This window comes from Phyllobates terribilis, unplaced genomic scaffold, assembly GCF_046119375.1.
Source record: "Phyllobates terribilis strain yellow unplaced genomic scaffold, ASM4611937v1 Scaffold_10__3_contigs__length_209671492, whole genome shotgun sequence".
NCBI lineage: Eukaryota > Metazoa > Chordata > Amphibia > Anura > Dendrobatidae > Phyllobates > Phyllobates terribilis.
Genome location: NW_027362770.1, coordinates 129028335 through 129047623, shown reverse-complemented (window position 1 = coordinate 129047623; position 19289 = coordinate 129028335). Strand labels below are relative to the sequence as shown.

General features: G+C 43.4%; 1 protein-coding gene across 3 annotated transcripts in view; it reads right to left on the bottom strand.

Annotated features, from left to right (window-relative positions):
- The window catches only part of RNF213 (ring finger protein 213), a 271043-nt gene that overhangs the window by 37029 nt on the left and 214725 nt on the right, over positions 1-19289 (bottom strand). For all 3 annotated transcript variants that reach the window (XM_073649777.1, XM_073649776.1, XM_073649778.1), the window contains exons 40-46: positions 14285-14466; positions 13970-14090; positions 11431-11531; positions 7308-7490; positions 2285-2430; positions 2104-2203; positions 1880-1994 (exon numbers count right to left, since the gene is read on the bottom strand). In XM_073649777.1, the coding sequence (XP_073505878.1) occupies positions 1880-1994; positions 2104-2203; positions 2285-2430; positions 7308-7490; positions 11431-11531; positions 13970-14090; positions 14285-14466 (948 nt within the window). The remainder of the gene's footprint in view (positions 1-1879; positions 1995-2103; positions 2204-2284; positions 2431-7307; positions 7491-11430; positions 11532-13969; positions 14091-14284; positions 14467-19289) is intronic.

Genomic DNA, 19289 nt, shown 5'->3' with positions numbered 1-19289 from the left:
CAATTAGAAATGTAGTATAGTTCTTCTGATTCGCTATACGGCTTATCCCATGTGCAGGGCATTGCAGTAGCTTAGGTATACATGGTTATGACCACTCACATAGTGACAGTTAATTAATGGTCATAATCATGGAACCTTAGCTACTGCAATCACCTGCACATGTGGTAGACGACACAGCTAATCAGAAGAACCATACTACATTTCTCAGAGATAGTTAATATTATTATTACACCAACTACATATTGGGATAGGTTCTTCGAGATGAGAATACCCCTTTCATCCTCTGCTCCTTTTGGGATTTTTGGTCCGGTCCTATCAATGATTGACAGCTTTCTATGTATAAATGTACAAGTTTGGTACTGCTTACATGTTTTAAGTGTTAATTCGCTCTTATGCACAGCGAGTAACATCAAAGTAACACTTGAAACATTTAGGCAGTACCAAACTTGCACCTTTCACACTTTGGATTTTAAACTGTGTTACTAGTAAAATAAAAATTTTTGGACTCCGCTATCTGCTTTTTGAATATGCATAAGGTGTCGCAAAGTGTATCAAGAATTTATTGTTTTTAAAGAGGTTTTCCACTACTAATTTAACACCTTCATTTATCCTAACTTTTCCTAACTAAAACTTTTCTAATACACTTTTATTCCCTACCTGCTCATGTAAGGTCATCTCTCTGTGGGCGATATATCTTTCGGTTTTGATTCTGGTTCTGCTACTTCTAATCTGGGGACCGGAATCAGATGAACAAAGCAGAGCACGTCACTGGTGGAGGCAGTGCTATGTCTCGGTGAGAGGCAGCAGTCTGAGCACTCATGCTCAAATCAGACTTCACTGTGTTCTGTGCTTGAATGCTGCTTTGAAGAGCCGTCCCTTCAGCTGGCAAGCCCTTCAATGTGCTGCTTGTTATTAGAAAGTATATCACAGTGCTTGTCAGTTGAAGGCAAAACACTTCAAAGCAGCATTCAGGCAGAGTCAGTCTGCACCAGGCATGACCGAACTCACATCAGGCTTCACTCTCCTCTCTGCCTGAATAATGCTTTTAAGTGCCTTCTGTTCAGCTGACAGGGCCTGAAATATGCTGCTTGTTTTTAGATAGTATATCACAGTGCTTGTCAGCTGAAGGCAAAGCACATCAAAGCAGCATTCAGGCAGAGTCTGCACCACGCATGACAGAGCTCACATCTGGCTTCACTCTCCTCTACCTGAATGCCGCTTTGAAATACTTTCCCTTCAGCTGACAAGCCCTGTGATATACTTTCTAATAACAAGCAGCACATTGAAGGGCTTGTCAGCAGAATGGACAGCACTTCAAAGCAGCATTCAGGCAGAGTCACACTGCACCAAGCATGACTGAGCGCACATCAGGCTTCACACTTCTGCCTGAATGCTTTGACGTGCCTTGCCTTCAGCTGACAAGCCATGTGTTATACTTTCTAAAAACAAGCAGCACATAGCAGTGCATGTCAGCTGAATGGACGGTAGTTCAAAGCAGAATTCAGGCAGAGAGGAGAGTGAAGTCTGATGCATGCTCGGACTTCTGTCACTCACGGAGACATGGCCCATTCCCCACCGTGCCCTTCACTGTTTGTCAAATTCCGGTCCCCCATATCGGAAGTAGCAGAGCCAGAATCAAAATAGAAGGATTTATGACCCACAGAAAGATGAACTTTAAGGAGCAGGGTAGGTAATAAAAGTGTATTAGAAAGGTGTTCGTTAGGAAGAGTTAGGACAAATGAAATGGGGTTTAATTAGTAGTGGAATACCTCTTTAACGCCTCACATTGTTTCCCAGCTAAAAAAAGTAAAGCTTCCAGCCTATAGCACAACATAAGAATCACACATTAAATTCTGATAGGTCACATATATTATAGTACCTCCAGACAGTTTACAAACAGCTGGTAGACTTCGGTGGTGTCCAGCACAGTAAGGAGGTTATTTCTCTCCACCTTTCTGAAATATTCCTCAGCGTAACCCACGATATCTTTAAAACTGAAATCAAGAGTTTGTAAGGCTGCATTGTATTATACAAATGACACCTGACAAATTGTGTGGAAACAATAAAGAAAACTGACAACTCTGCAGTTTCTGCCCTCCCTACCTGTATTTCAAGAGCAACTTCAGTATGACCGAGCGGAGCACCGGTGTTTTGTCCACTGCGTCCTCAAATGGGGAAAGAGATTTTGTGTAATGCCCGAGCTCTGAGATTACAATGGAAATTATTGGTTAAAGACTGAAATTCTGCCCTAGTTAAAACTAAAAAGAAAATAAAACTCACTTACCAACATTGCCAAAAAGTAAAGACAGAAGATGTTCAATGACCTCCCGGTTTGGTGGAGTGCTGTCCTTGAAGCACATGGTGCATATAATGTCCACAAAGAATCCGTTACATCGATTCCGAAACTGAATATTTTTCAGTATGGATTCCCTACAAATAATACAGTGATGGTAAATGGGTTTTTATAATTTCAGTAAAGTGAACCTCCACGGCTCTAAAATAATAAACAGAGCAGGTATTCGACATCCACAGGTCCTCACCAGGTCTAGGTTCTTTGGCTGCAGCGGTGATGTCACGTTGCCAGCTTACATCACCTCAGTAGAAAGTAACTGAGCCCAGCAGCTATGCCAAGGTAGATGCACGAGCTGCTGTGCTCAGTGATTGGCCACAGCGGTGATGAGCGCTGTCGATAGGACATCACCACTGCAACCAAATCACGGAGTTCATCAGAGCAGCCACGGGAACCTGGTGCTGGACCTAGAGATGGTAAGTACACTCTCTGTTATTTTAGTGGTCCATGGCTATGCCGAAGTATACAGCTTCTGAGCTCATCGATTGCCAATAGCGGGGGGATGAGCGCCGACGACACCGCTGGAGCTAAAACACAAAGACCTGAGCAGCAGCGGGGACCTAGCGCTGGACCTGGGGAGGAAAAGTACATACCCTATGCGCTATTTTAAGTAGTTTAGAGCATTTGGGGTCCACTTTGCTGGAAGTGGATAACCCCTTTGACATAAATTCAGAATTTATCACATATTAGAAAAATGTTTATGTAGTAATTGTGTCCTAGCTTATTTTTCTAGTGATGAGCAAGTACTCATTGCTTAAGTTTGCCGAGGGTGCTCGGGTATGCACTGAGCAGTGCGGGTGCTCAAGTGAGGTGTGCGCGTCCCCGCGCCCGCAATGTTTCGCGGCTGTTGACAGTCACTAAACATGCAGGGATTGCCCGTGTTTGTCAGGCACTCCCCCCCGGATGCTTTGGGGCTGTCTAACAGACGCAAAATATGGGAACATGAGCATCTCACTCGAGCACCCGTGCTACTCAGTGCATACCCAAGCACCCTCAGCAAGCTCGAGTAACGAGCACCTTCTGCTAACATAGAGTGGACCCTCGACAATGCGTCAGCATTGCTATGCAGTTTTCCAGGCCTATGCTCTACATGGAAGCTAAATTCCTGGAGGACTAGTAACCACCTGGTCACTCGGGCATGGTTTCCCTTCTTCTCTCTCATCCACATTAGTGGGGCATGGTCTGACACCAGCCTGAACTTCCTGCCTAAGAGGTAGTATTTCAGGGTGTCCAATGCCCACTTGATGGCCAAACATTCCTTCTCCACTATGGAGTAATTCTTCTCACAAGATGTCAGCTTCCGGCTTAAATACATTATGGGGCGCTCCTCCCCGTTCACCTCTTGTGGTAGGACAGCCCCCAGTCCAATATCTGACGAGTCCGTCTGGACCACAAACTCCTTTGAGAAATCCAGCGCCACAAGCACTGGCTGTTTACACAGAGCCTGCTTCAGCTCCTGGAAAGCCGTCTCAGCTTCTGGAGACCACTTAGCCATAGCCGACTTTGTCCCTTTAAGGAGGTCTGTCAGAGGGGCGGCTATCATAGCGAAGATAGGGATGAACCGGCGGTAGTAGCCCACGATGCCCAGGAAGGCTCTGACTTGTTTTTTTGAGAGAGGTTGTGGCCAACCCTGGATCGCTTCAATTTTATTTATTTGGGGCTTTATCACGCCTCTGCCTATGACATAGCCCAAATATCTGGCTTCCTCCATGCCCATGGCACATTTCTTCGGGTTGATTGAAAATCCTGCCTTCCGCAGAGCATCGAATATTGCCTGGACTTTACTCAGATGGCTTCCCCAATCCTGGCTGTAGATCACGCTATCATCCAGGTAGGCAGTCCCAGTACCGGTCGTCTTTCTCTACGACATTCTTCAACATGACCTTCAAGGTTTTATTGAACCGCTCCACCAAGTCATCTATCTGCGGGTGGTAAACTGAGGTCCTTAGTTGTGTGATTTGCAGGATCTTGCACAACTCCCTCATCACCTTTGACATAAACGGTGTTCCTTGGTCCGTTAGAATCTCTTTAGGCAACCCTGTCCTGGAAAAGATATGGACCAACTCCCGGGCTATACACTTGGAGGAGTTTCGTAGGGGCATGGCCTCTGGATATCGGGTAGCATAGTCCAGTACCACCAGGATGTACTGATGTCCTCTGGCGGACTTGAGCAGGGGTTCCACTAGATCCATTGCGATGCATTCAAACGGGATCTCTATGACAGGTAGAGGCACTAAAGGGCTACGGAAGTGAGCCACTGGGAAGGTCAGCTGACAGTTGGGACACGACCTGCAATAATTCACTATCTCTTGGTGACACCCGGGCCAATAGAACCACTGGAGGATCCTTTCCTGGGTTTTTTCTACTCCCAGATGTCCACCCAAGACATGTGCATGGGCCATAACTAGCACCCTGCGTCTGTACGGCCCAGCCACTAGTAACTGCTTGATTACTTCCCCTCTGAGCTTGGTGACCCGATATAGTAACTCCCCATTTACGGCAAAGTGCGGATATCGGGTGTCAGCCCCCGGCTCTTGAGCAACACCATTAAGAACCGTTACATTCTTAAACGCCCCATTTTAGAGTTAAGTCCCTGAGCTGGGCAGTTCCAAAGTATCCCCCAGACACCTCCAGTTCAGGAATGTTAGCCTCCGGGGATGCTGCCTCATCCTCATCCCCAACCAGCACATAAAAAGGAAACCCGTCGGCTGCAGCCTGTGATGAGGTTTCCTCAGGGGTGAGTTGGTTGTTGCCCGGACAACCCAGCTTCCTCCCATTCTCCCCACAAGTTCCAAAACAGGGCAAAGTCCTGCCCTATTATAACCGGATGCAACAGGTCCTTGACTACGCCGACCTCATGGGACTTGGCGCCACAGTTTGTGTCTATGACCACTCAGGCCACAGGGTATTCCTTAGCATCCCCATGGATACAAGGGACGCCAAACTTTTTCCCCGGAACCAGCTGATGAGGAACTGTGGCTCTCACTAGGGTTACTAAATTCCCCGAGTCTAACAGAGCAGTCACTTGCATACCATTCACCGACACGAGGCATGCCTGCGGTCCCTTCACCTGGTTGAGGGACCGCACTGCAGGCAGGATATGCAAGATATGAGCAACGCCGTCCTGCTCTGCAGTCCATTGGTTCAGTTGTCATGGGGCACCGGGTGGATATGTGACCTGGGGTATGACACCTCCAACATACAATGTTATGTGGTGGGACCTTGGGCAGCAACTCAGACCCCTCCTGAGCTCTAGGACGCCCCCCAGGTGTGGCTCTAGCTCCCCTCTTTTGGGTGTCCGCCCCCTTTTGGGAACCCCAGTATGGAGACGCTACGCCCCCTTGTTTCCCCAAGGTACTCTCAACTGCCTGGTACCTTTCCACCAAGTCATCGGCATTGCGGGGATCTCCCTGGGCAACCCAGGATTGCACCGACCTCAGAAGGGAGTGGATGAATCTGTCCATGACAACTTTCTCAACCATTTGTGCAGAGGAGGAAGATTCAGGTTGCAACCACTTTTGGACCAGGTGTAGGAGGTCGAACATCTGGGAATGGGGAGGTTCGTCATTGCAATAGGCCCAGTGATGCACTCGTTGCGCCTTGACAGTCAGAGTCACTCCCAAGAGTGCCAAAATGTCATTTTTCAACTTGGCGTACTCCTTTGCATCCTGCAAGGCCAGGTCATAATAGGCCTTTTATGTATCCCCTGTTAAATATGACGTCAGCACCTCCGCCCACTGCTCTGGAGGCAATTTCTCCCATTCCACCACCCTCTCAAAGACCGTCAGGAACGCCTCGACATTACCCGGGGTTGCAATGCTCTCCTTACCGTCTTCGTCACGTGAGAGTCATCACCTGGAGTAGGGGGTGGGGCAGTTGCACTGCCATGGATCACCTCGGCCAGGAGCTCCATCTGCTGTAGTTGTTGCATCTGCTGCTGCTGTTGCCACTGTTGCTGCTGCTGTTGCCACTGCTGCTACTGCTGGAGGTTAGCCTGCACCAGTTGCTTAATCTGCTCCTCCATGCTGCCGGACGTCCCTGGCTGGCTGGCGGCCTTCACCCAGGACATAAACTGTTTCTTATAGTAGTCACACTGCCCCTTGGGATTTGTGCCCGTGCTTCTAGCACCAATTGTAGGGTCATCATGTGCCTTTAAGAGCCGCGGGTGGTTCGGAGCTCCACCCGCAGCTGTTAACCAGTTAAATCCTGACGTCAGACAGCGGCATTTAACACGCGCCAGCCGGAAGTGTCACAAATCCCACCCATCGGCTTCCCTGCCAAGTGATCGATGGGCGCCGATTGGTTGTCATGACAGCCGGGGGGACAATTGTTTGATGACCCCCGTGCCTATTATTATGATACTCCTGTGAACTCGTGGCCGCCATTTATAGGAGATAGTCATTTCTGCTATACATAGACCTGCTGATTTATTGCTATGTATAGCACAAGCGATCACAGCTTCAAGTCCCCTAAGGGGACTATTAAATAGTATAAAAAGTGCGAAAAAGTTTTTAAAAATATTAAAGAAAAACACAAAAGTTCAAATCACCCTCCTTTCGACCAATTGAAATAAAAATAATTGAAAAAAATATATCCAAATATTTGGTATTGCTGCGTTCAGAAGTGTCTGATCTATCAAAATATGAAGTAAATTAATCAGATTGGTAAACAGCGTAAGGAGTAAAAAAAAAAAAAATCAAAAAGCCAGAATTACATTTTTTTTTGACCGCAGCAATATTACAATAAAATGACTAAGGGTGGGCTGTCATCTGAAACGTGCTGATGTTGCATTTCGTCTAGCAGTATTGCTGATTTTGTCCTCTGCCAAGCACCTTGTGTGCATAAAAGCTTATTCACAGTTTGTTGAGCTGGATTATCTTCATTTTATATTCATACAATAAGAGGACATTCAGAAGTAAACCTGCACTGCGAATGAATACGTGTAACATACAATTACCTGATTTCTTTAGACACCTCAATGGTGAAGGGTTCGGGTAATTCGGTTTTGCAGACAGGACAGGCATTAGTGCCAGTTTTTAACCATTCACTCAAACAAAGCTTGCAGAAAATATGGTCGCAGGGAAGACATACTGGTTCATGTGGATCGCCCTGGCAGACTGCGCACGTTTGCATGCCAAATCTATAGAAAAAATATACAAAGGGAGAGAAAAGACGTAAGAGATCAGAAAAGAAAGAAAACAAACTTACTAAAGGCATTTAGGACGGTTCCTGATCACATATTTTTAGTATATTTATTTCACTATATAACTGGATTTAGTTGCTTGGCTTGCTTTCTGTTTTGCGTCTTTTTTTTGTATCCATAGCATTTTATGTAAGGACTCCAACAATAGACATTAACGGCATATTATAATGGCATCGAATAACCACCTTCTTGCCCACTCCTAGTAAAAGAGTGGGCTAATCCTTCATCACATATGGGTATTCTCTACTGTAAGAGCAGTGAGACTATGGCACTCTCTGTCAGACTTTGGAGCATATTTATCAGTAATGTCTAATTCTTAGTGCAAACTTAGACTAGACAGTCTTGGCCCCTTAATGACAACCATTACACCTTTAAAAGAGGGTCATTAGTAGGCCTCGATTACCATCTTGGTTATTAAAGGGGTTGTCAAGGCTTGCGGCACAAGCCTGCAGTCAATTCAGGATTCTCCGATGCCGGCGCCAGGAGTGGGCAGTCGTGTGACCTTAAAGTATGAGATTTCCATACTTCCAGCCATATTAAGACTAAACTTGTCCGCCCTCACTCAATTCACTTGTATTGAGGGAGGCTGGGAACGTCTAGTCGGCACGTGACTGCATGTTTAAAAATCGCATACTTGCAATCCGGCGTTCCCGAAGAATCCTGACAGAGTGCATACAGCGTGCTTTGAGAACTGACAAGTCCGCAGTTGCATAGAGTGACTGCAGACTTATGCCCCAAGTCTGCATGACCCCTTTAAACCTTAATGTAAGGGCTACCTTTTTAAGACGCTGAAGATTAAGTGAATAGCTCCCTTAGGCAGGCAAAAATACTGATCTGGTCGGCTGTGTATGACAGCTGGCAACTTGTGGCATCAATCCCAATAGTTTTTGGAACTGATCGGGGTCAATTAATCCCTTAGATGCCACTGTGAATCATGACAGAAACATTAGATGGTTGAAAGAGGAAGAAGGCTAACTCTTTACCCCAATGGGCACCCCGCGAATGCAGATGCTAGTAGTTGTTATCGCAACCTGAGGTCATATAATAACTTCAGGATATGTTGGCCTGTTAGGCCTTCTATAAGCAGTGTTTAAGAGGCTGTGTGACACTGACAAGTCTTATATACTGTAATGCATGAGACCAGTGATCAAAGTGAAAACATTTTCAAATCCTACAGGGGGACTAAGAAAAAAAGTAAAAAAAAAAAAGGTAAAAAAAGGTTAAAAAAAAAAATAAAAAAAAATAAAAAAAAACACAAAAAACGGTTTTGCTACTAAAAATGCAGCTTTTGTGCAAAAAACAAAACAAACAAAAAACTTATAATTGGTATCACTGCATCTGGAACAACCCTAACTATAAAGGCTCGTTCACACTGGCGTTTAAATCGGACGAGTGCAATGTGAGATAACATTGCATTGCACTCTGAGCAATGTTAGTAAATGAGTTTGTGCTCATCTACGAATTTTTTCTCAGCTTGGATCGGACTGAGGAAAACATTGCTGCATGCTGCTATTGGCAATGCAAGTCAATGTGTACGAGAAAACAAACTCGCACGGCACATGGACCATGCGTGTGCCGTCCCATTTTTACGCACACATCTCAAAGGAAACCAGACATTTCATCAGCCAAATACAGTATAGTCACAGCCTGAACCGTCAGAACAGAATAGATATATAGATAGAAATATGTCAGTGATATATATAATCAGTGCTTTGCGTGTGTAGCTTACTGTACATGTATTTAGCTAATAAAAAAATGGGGGCCCCCTTGTTTTTAATAACCAGCTAAGGGAAAGCAGACAGCTTTGAGCTGGTCTTATTAGTCTGGGAAGGGTCCAATGAACATGGAGCTTCCCAGCCTATTAATATTAGCTCACAGCTGTCTGCTTAGCCTTTACTGGTTATTAAAAAGGGGGACCCAAAAAAATGACAAGGGCCCACCCCCCTATTTTTCATAACCAGCAAAAGCTAAGCAGACAGATGCGGGCTGATATTAATAGGCTGGGAAGGTCCATGGATATTGGTCCCTTTCCAGCCTTATAGGACCAGCCCTCAGTCGCCCCTGAAATGGCGCATCCATTAGATGTGCCAATTCTGGCGCTTAGCCTTGGCTCTTCCCGATTACCCTGGCGAGTTAGCAATCGGGTTAATGTTTTTTGGGTTGATGTCAGCTGGGCACAAGTTATGGGTTCTAAGCTGGCGTATTTTTACAGAAAAAAAAACATGGAGAGAATGTGGTAGAGTAAAAATGTTCAATGCAGTTGTGGATGAATTAATTGAGAACAGTAATCTTTAAAATGTGGTCACTTTTGGGGGTTTTCAGCTATCTGACATCGTAGGGATGCCACAAATGCCACCTGCAAAATATTCCGCTCTCCAAAACCAAATAGCTCTTCCATCTCAGGCCTGCCGTGTGGCCAAAAAGTAGTTTCTCACATATGAGACATCACTATGTTTAGGAGAAACTGTGCAACAAATTGAGGGGTAAAGTTTCACCTACTATCCTTGTGTAAATGAAAAATTTGCAGCTATTAAAAATTTAAATTTTTACACCTAAAATGGTGCACAGTATATCCACGGCCTAATGGCGCTCCTTTAAATCCTATCCCCGCCGTGTGCTCAAACAGTACTGTACAGCCCACATGGGGTACTACTATGTTTGATAAAAATTGCATAACAAATCATCCTTTCCATTTTCTCCTGTTACCTCTTATGTGAATTAAAATTTTGAGGCTAAACTAACGTTTTAGCAGAAAAATCTTACATTTTTAATTTTTAAAACCCAATCTTATAAAAATCTGTGATGTATTTTTTGGAGTTAAAAATGCTCGCCACTAGAGATGAGTGGACCCGTTTGGTTTCATCAGTTTCGGCCACGGATACCAGAACTTGACCCTGAACCCCATAAAAGCCAATGGTGACCTGAACTTTGGTGCTGTAAAATGGTCGTAAGTAATGGTTAGGGGGCTGCAAAAGGAAGCAAAATGGGGGTAAGAGCAGGACAATTGCCTTACAAACAAATGTGGATAGGAAAATTACATAAAATAATATAGAATAAAAAATATATAAAAAATAATAATCTTGAACCAGGAGGCGGATGTCCAAGTGGAGGAGTGGAACAGTGCCTTGGGTGTGTAGTTTACAGTACTTGTTAATAAATAAATGAAAAAAAATTGACGTGGGTTCTCCCCTATTTTTAATAACCAGCCAAGGGAAAACAGACAGCTGTGAGCTGGTCTTATTATGCTGGGAAATGGCCAATATCCATGGACCTTCCCTTAATATCAGTCTCCTGCTGTCTGCTGGGGAACGAGTCACATGGGAGACTAGTCGGACAGGCTGTTCACCGCCGGTCTTTCCCTGGCTGCTTTTTAAAGTATGTTTATCTGTGAACTGCCGCAACATTTTAGAGTCGAGCATACCTGGCTGAGATCATGCAGCCAGTGTCTGACACATTCAGCTTTCAGGTTCCCTAAAGAAATATGCCATATGGCTCCAGAGCTATGGGTCTTTTTATTTGGTACACATTTTTTATGGTCTTTACCAAGTGGGCGTGACATTATTTGTGGGCATGTCTTTAGACTGCTCTGCATTATTACTCTATAAGCAACGCCCCCTTAGTAAATACCATAATAATTTTCACTTAAGAAAAAGGCCCATATCTCTGGAACTGTATGGCAGATTTTAAAAAAAAAAATGGAATAATCAGAGAAGCAAAAAGAATTAAATAAGAACAAAAAGTGGCCACTTTGACCTGGCGACAGGTCCTCTTTAAGAGGATTAACTTTACATATCAAATAATAATGGAGAAAAATATAATTCATCAGCAGAGCATAGTTAAAATAATAGAATATAATGTATTTTCTATATCTAAATACCTGGAAACAGATTGGGAAACGTCATATCTACACTTATGGAGGACATCCACCACCGCCATGAAAGGCTTGAGAGACTTTATATCATTGAAGTTTTCCAGGCACTAAATAGAAAAGCACCATGATCATGTTAATGTCACTGGTTAGGTCATACATACAATATGTACATACATAAATAAAAGACCCAAAAAAATAATTATTGCTGGAGAGAAAATGTCACAAATACAGTATGCAAAATACCCCGATTAGTCAATAAAACCATAAAATAAGTAATATTGGCCTGCTATAGTTTTACTGACCAATAAAGAGAATATATTTGTGATCCCTTCAGTCCGGTTCATATACATAAGTAGACAGACACACAGGTGATGATTTGTCACACTGGTGAAAGTGCACTGTCAGAGCGTGAAAGTTTATGTCAGTGCAGACAGGAGATGCATAAACTGCAGGTATATCACAAGAAAACTACAGTTCTGCTCTGTGTGAATGGCCGATGGCTGCCATATTGAGTTGTGTAGTACTGTCATCCAAACCTGCTGTTGTGTTCAGTATTTCCAAACACTTCATTTTTAAAGACATTGTTGGGCCAGAAATTATTATTTAGAAAACTACTGTACTCAGAATGTTTCATATTAACAAAATAAGCCATACTCACCTTATTGATCCTCTGCAGGAATCACATGTCAGGGGGAACATCATCACTGGAGCAGGAAGAAGAGACTGTCGGGGGACCCCCAAAAGTCTAAGAACTGGAGTGTTGGGGGATCAGTAGATTGCATATGGATTTTTTTAAGGGAATATGTCAGCAGGATTTTGCTATGTAATCCGAGATCAGCATGATGTATGGCCAGAGACCCTGATTCCAGTTATTTATCACTTACTGGGCTTCTTGATGCAGTTTTGATAAATTATCCGCTGCAGATCTAGCAGTGGTCAGAATGCTGAGATCTGTATAACCCCGCCCACACCACTGATTGGCAGCTTCCTGTGTACACTGTCAGCAACCTAACAATCAGTGGTGGGGGCGGGGTTACACAGAATAGCTGAACTACCTGGCACGAGACACCTAGTCCTGCAGTGATAATCTCCAGCTGATTAAACACTGATTGTATTGAAACTACATCAAGCTGATGAGCAAGTGACACATTGCTGAAATTAGGCTCTTTACCCTTACAAAATGCAAAAACCTGCTGACAGGTTCCCTTTAAATGTTTTCAAAATATTTTTTCCTTGCTAAATAACCCTTTTAAATGATATTTCACCTTGCATTGTTGCTCTATTTACAATACTTTAAACATGGGATTCCTTTTACTACATTTTGTGAACCCTCTGAAATAATAAGTAAACTCGGGTCCCTCCACAATCACTAGACTGGTAGAACAGACCATTACATGTTTTCATATATATTAGCACTTGCAGAGTTTTTCTGCATCTGTGTGTTTTTTATTGCTTTTGCATTGTAGTCCTAACTTACGACTACACATTTATTTCACATTTTAGAAGGTGCTGACTAAGCTCCGTATATGCTTTGTGTCCATTTATAATAGAAAGCACAACACCTTGCCGGATCCATCAAAAACTATTGGATTTGTGAAGGAGATTCCAAAAGGATCAGAGCTTAACTTATGTTTCATGGGATTCATCGCACATTCCTCCTAACTGTGCAGTGCCGACTTTTAATAAATGATAGAATAATAAATGCAGAATATAGTGGGTTCATACTTATATTAAGTACCCATATCTTACAGTACTATGTATATTACAGAACTACTCATTGTTGGTACATCACAGGAGGGCTGCTGCAGTTACCTGCTTATGTACTGAAGGTCACTGCTTCTCGCACAGCCAGGATCAATATAATGAGCTTTTTAGCTCATCATGACAGTTTGTAAATGGCCCTTTCTTTTTTTTTCCATCAGCCTGATTTATATTATTTATTATTATAGGGCCATTTATTCTATGGCGCTTTACATGTGAATTTACTGATAAAGCAACGGTGTAGGGAGTGGGCGTTTGGAAGCAGAATATAAGGGTATATTTGAATATACAGAATTTAGATAAATCAGTCACCAGGTTACCAGGAATTTGATACTGTACACATCATTTAAGTATAAGTAAATTTTAAAAGTTATGAGAACAGAAAAAAAAATGAGTGGCACTCACCACTACAGCTGTTTTGAGTCTAATTATGCTTCAACTGGCCCAGATGAAGGGTAATTAAACGCGAAACCGCTGGATCCCAGTCTGCGTGTTTTCACTCTGTATTCCCATATATCTTTGGAATAAAAATAGTGCCGCTCATTTTCCTTCCACACTCGTAATTTTTGAAGATTGTACTGCGGCACAGTTGAGCATCAACACTTCTGGCGTTCTCTTTCAACCAGCATTGCATATACCATGATCGTTTGAAATGGATAAGTACATCTCAAGTTAGACTGTTCACAAAATGATTTTGCATCAATAAAAAAAATTGCAGTCCATAAAAATACATCATGTGTCAAGGCAGTATAGTATTATGGTTATAAGAAAAGATAGTTTTTACCCGTCCGAGAAAATTTGTAAGTCCTATTATCATTTCCCTCATCTGCGGATCCTGAAGATACTCATCCACTAGCATATGTTCCATAAAAAGTGCCATGGCAAACACACAATTCCAGTCTGACCTGAAATATCAGCAAGAAGGAATAAATGGTTAGACTACATATAGGGCCCGATTCATCAAGAATGGCGGTGTTCAATTCGGTCTTGATGAGGGGGCGCGATGGAATCAGACGCTCCAGATTCATGAAGACGTGCACACTTCTTCAGGAATCTTAGCAATTTATAAGATGTGAAATCAGAGTAAAACCTTTTATACCTGATTTGGTTAATTCCAGCTCTACACCAAGAACTGACGCCAGTTAAATATTCTTCTGAACATAATAGTTGAATCGGCATTTGTAGGTTTTTCACTTGGGACATCCAGGCTTGTGGCGGTAGTTGCCTCACACTGTCTTTTAATATTTCCACGCACCCAGTAGCAGCTAAGGTATCAAGAACCTAGAAAAAGAACACAGCTATAGCAGAAAACTTGGGAAAACAAACCACTGATAATGAAGAACATGGAGTGAAAGCAACCTGAATATTAGAGTTTTAGTTTTATGGTTACAATAATGAACCATGTGACGCAAAAAGAAAAAAATATCAGCAAATTAAAAAGCAAGTAATAACATTTATTACTTTAAACATACTGTACACAAAAATACATTGTGACGAAACAGCTTCTTATCTTAATCAGCCACACGTCTAGATTTGTTAAGCCATTAGAAATACACTATTGTGTTTGTGCTGACTTGTGAATGTATGTGTTTTTATGTGGCAGGTCAAGAAGGACATACTATTATTATTTTATTATTATATTACTATAATATTATAATTATATTATTATTAAATAATAATTATGATAATAATAATGTATATAAACACGAATGTTGACTTCTCTTGGGTTTGAAACAATAATGTTTGTTAATATGCTAATTACATATTATACTAAAGTCAGCTTGATTTACAAGAGCCCCCTGCTATACCAACTATGTACCGTAAATTGATTAAATGCTCAAACAATGAGACATGAGCCCAGTGGAATAATACCCTCCCTAATCCTTGACCTGTGGATGTGTACTTGAAAGGACGATTGTAACTATTTAAGGGATATATTCCTGTGCAGCAGTGAGAATTGAAAGAGAGACTTTACAAGGAGAATCAAATATCACACAGACTCTTCAGGAAAACAGTTTGGTAGCATGGCTTGATCCAGAGAGACACAGATTTGGATTCTACATGATTCCGGCCTAAGGGTACATGGCCCTGACTGAAAGGATATGGATCTCCTCCACTGACCATCAGAGAACCCATGGATACATTTGGGGAGACCAGGTTGGGACGATGACGTCACCTGGCCCCATGGATAGGTTGTTTGGGGTTGCCAGGTAGAACCCTCCGGTCGTCTGGAACCCATGGAGACATTCGGAGAGGCCAGGGTGGGACCCTCAGGTCAACTGGCCTTGTACCTCGATGGACTGTCAGCTTTCTAAGCTTGCTGCTACCTCCTCTCTGTGGGGGTCCGCCAAAAGTGGGGGCCCACTGGTTGAGGTAGTTGGCCCTGCAAGTCCCAAAGCTGCAGCTGCTCTATTCTCGGCGGGCAAGCGGAAGGGCGAGACTGTGTAATGTTGTACCATCTGAGGTATTTGCTGGGACTGTTCTATTTGTTTATTGCCTGTCTGGTGGTTCAATAAAGTATTGACACACTGTTTTACCATCACCCTGTGTTGCCTTAGTAGTGTTACGCCCACGGAAGACCCCGGATCTTCACATTTTGGTGGCAACAGTGGGATACTACTCAGCCCAGTGGATCTGGGGGAGCTGCAAGGGGAATGGTGTTCGCACACACCGTCCAAAGGGATCGACAACCAGGGAGGCATATAGACAGACCCAGCAGGCCATAGGTGAGGCATACACAGCGGGTTTCGGATGCTACCATGTCCAACCCGACCAGCCATAACTTGGGAGGAGGACCGGAGAAGATATACAGCAGCAACAAGAAACTGCAACTACAGGAGCTGTGCCAGCTTCAACGGATTGAATACCAGGCCACCGACACTCATCGGATTTAATTCAGGAACCACAGGATGCTGAGGACGGCATGTATTGACGCAATGGATAAAAGTCAGTTGTTGTCAATTATGTATGGAGTTTTATTCACAAGGAAAATATGGAATCTGCTCTGAGGAAACTGGATGATACAAAATTTTGTTCTCATGAAGCGGAGACCTCTTACATTTGTGTCTATGCTTAAAGACATGCAGATGGACTGTCCCCAATAAGTGGAGAAGGATGATTGGGATCCTATCATGTCTGGCTAATTAAGATGGGGGAGCAATGTAACGAAACAGCTTCTTATCTTTATCAGCCAGACGTCTAGATTTGTTAAGCCAAGAGAAATACACTATTGTGTTTTTGTTGACTTGTGAATGTATGTGTTTTTCTGTGGCTGGTCAAAAAGGACATACTCTTATGTGTTTAAACCTAAATGTTGACTTCTCTTGGTTTTGAAACAATATTTTTTGTTAATATGCTAATATCATATTATACTAAAGATGTTGATTTACAAGAGCCCCTTGCTATACCAACTATGTAAATTGATTAAATGCTCAAACAATGAGACATGAGCCCTGTGAAATAATACCCTCACTAATCCTTGACCTGTGGATGTGTACTTTAAAGAACAACTGTAACTATTTAAGGGACAAGGCCTCTGTAGCAGTCAGATTTGAAAGAGAGAATCAAAGATCAGACAGACTCTTCAGGACATCATCTTGGTAACATGTCTCGATCCAGAGAGAGACAGATTTGGATTCTACTTGATTCTGGCCTAAGGGTACATGGCTCTGACTGGAAGGATATGGATCTGCTTCACTAACCATCAGAGAACCCATGGATACATTTGGGGAGACCAGATTGGGAAGTCACCTGGCCCCTTGGGTATGGGGTTGCTAGGGGTGACCCTCCGGTCGCCTGGAACACATGGAGACATTCGGAGAGGCCAGGGTGGGACCCTCAGGTCTTCTGGCCTTGTACCTTGATGGACTGTCAGCTTCCTAAGCTTGCTGCTACCTCCTCTCTGTGGGAACCCACAAAAAGCAGGGGGCCACTGGTTGAGATAGCTGCCCTGCAAGTCCCAAAGTCGCGGCTGCTCTATTCTTGGCGGGCCAGCGGAAGGGTGAGATTGTGTAATGTTGTACCATCTTGGGTATTTGCAGGGACTGTTCTATTCCTTTATTGTCTATTTAGTGGTTCAATAAAGTATTGCCACACTGTTTACCATCACCCTGTGTTGTCTGAGTAGTATTCTGCCCACGGAAAACCCCGGGTCTTCACACACATGTATTAGATATCAATAAAAGAGACATAGGACAAAAAGGGGACATGGAAAACCTGTTTGAGGGTGGGTAGGTATATCAATCGTTATGATAGTTAGAGATGCATGAGCAAAGTACATTGCTGCATATATTATATTGAAAAAGATTGGTAGTACCCATATGACAAATTGTGAGGCTGAAATGAAAGAATCCCATGAACATGATTACACATGCAGAAAGAGAGAGATAATACACAAATGGCTATAATGACATGTCATACATAAAGGTCCACGTGCACATGAGGCAAAAAACTGTAAGCTAGTATAAAATTAATGCATTGACTTTTCTTGGTCACTTCATTGGGGGCACAGGAAACCTGGGTGTATGCTGCTGCTATCAGGAGGCCATCAATGAGAAATCAGCAAATACTGAGTAGTTTATTTACATCTAAAAAACAACTCGCAACAAGGGATCGTCTCCAATCCCATATGACTGGAGTGAAATTTTTGGTGAAGCGCACAGAGGAGCTCTACACTCAACAAACGTTCCAGATTCATGAAGAGGCTTTTCATGAATCAGAAGCGTCTGACTCACCAGCCCCTCAAGAAGACCGCCATGAACAACACAAGTCTTGATTAATTAGGCCTGATGTATTTATCCAGAACCTCTTTTTTAAAAAACACTACTGACAGGAGAAGACACAGATTCCTACAGCAGGTGGGTTGGAACAGTCAAAAAGAAGGGAGAAGCAGAAGAAAATAAGTGAACTGCGTGTCAACATATCGTTCAGGACACAACCAAGAGGCTGACACTATGAATTACTAAACTCAGAATACACCCACCTTCAGGTACTGGACTAAACCCGTTTAGCTTAGTGTCACTTAGGATGCAGACATAGGCCTTAAGACTGTTTCTCCCTTTACTTTTTTAAATTTTTACTCTTCTCCTTCAGGTTGGGTAACAGAGCTGAAAAGCTTCTCTGCCAAACAACAAAGACCAAGAGCACAGTGCTGAAAGGGTCACACCGCATCCTCTTTGGTCTGGATGGCAGGACCTTATTCTCTAATGCAGCGGCATCAGGTGACCAGGCGGACGGTCCTTGCAGCTGTTCCCTGCCCACAGCATGGAATGTTGCATGAAGCGAAGACGAATGTAAGGGTCTCGGCTAAGATGGATCCAGGAAAACCAGGAAATTTCTTCTTTGGTTCTTTGGGAGAGATGAGTGGGCTCACTGCACTCCAACATTGCATTGCCCCCATGTTCCAGTGGACTCCTAAGATCTCCAGCACTCGTTGTGCACCGATGCTCCTTCTGTGTAACCTGCAGCATTTACGACCCTCCACTGGGGCCAGGACAAAATGAAGTCACTGGCTTCTATTGCGGCTTAGCCCACTCCCCATCATCTCCAGCCAATGACACTCACGCGGGTCTTATTTTGCATGAATTTTTTGGGCTCTGTCCCATTCCCTCCAGCCAATTTGGCTGGTGTGACACCAACGCCGGTAACGCATTTAGCGCTGTTCACTTCATCCACGTGGCCATCGGGACACAGCAATGTTTGAGAAAGATCTGGGAAGGGTCGAAACGTAACTAATTGTTTATCAATCGTTTTCTGTTATGCCACCCAGCACAATGGTGATTTAAATAAATACAAGCATTTATTTTGAAAACTTCTGCGATTGCGGTTGATTATCTTCTATAGACTCTTAGACATTTCAACAGTCATTTCGAGCCTTTTGCATTGTGTATTTTTCCACAGATCACAGACATCAGAATAGGCATTCCCTGAAACCCTATTGTCTGGTCATCTCGGCTCCTTCTCCCAGCTGACCTATCTAGTGTGTTCCTCTTTCTATGGATCCACAGAACATCAACCCTTGTGGATGCAGTGCCCTTTTTCAGGAGCGATTGACAGATGCATCGATTTCCTGACAAAGTCTACCTTTACAGGGGTTGGCTCAATTC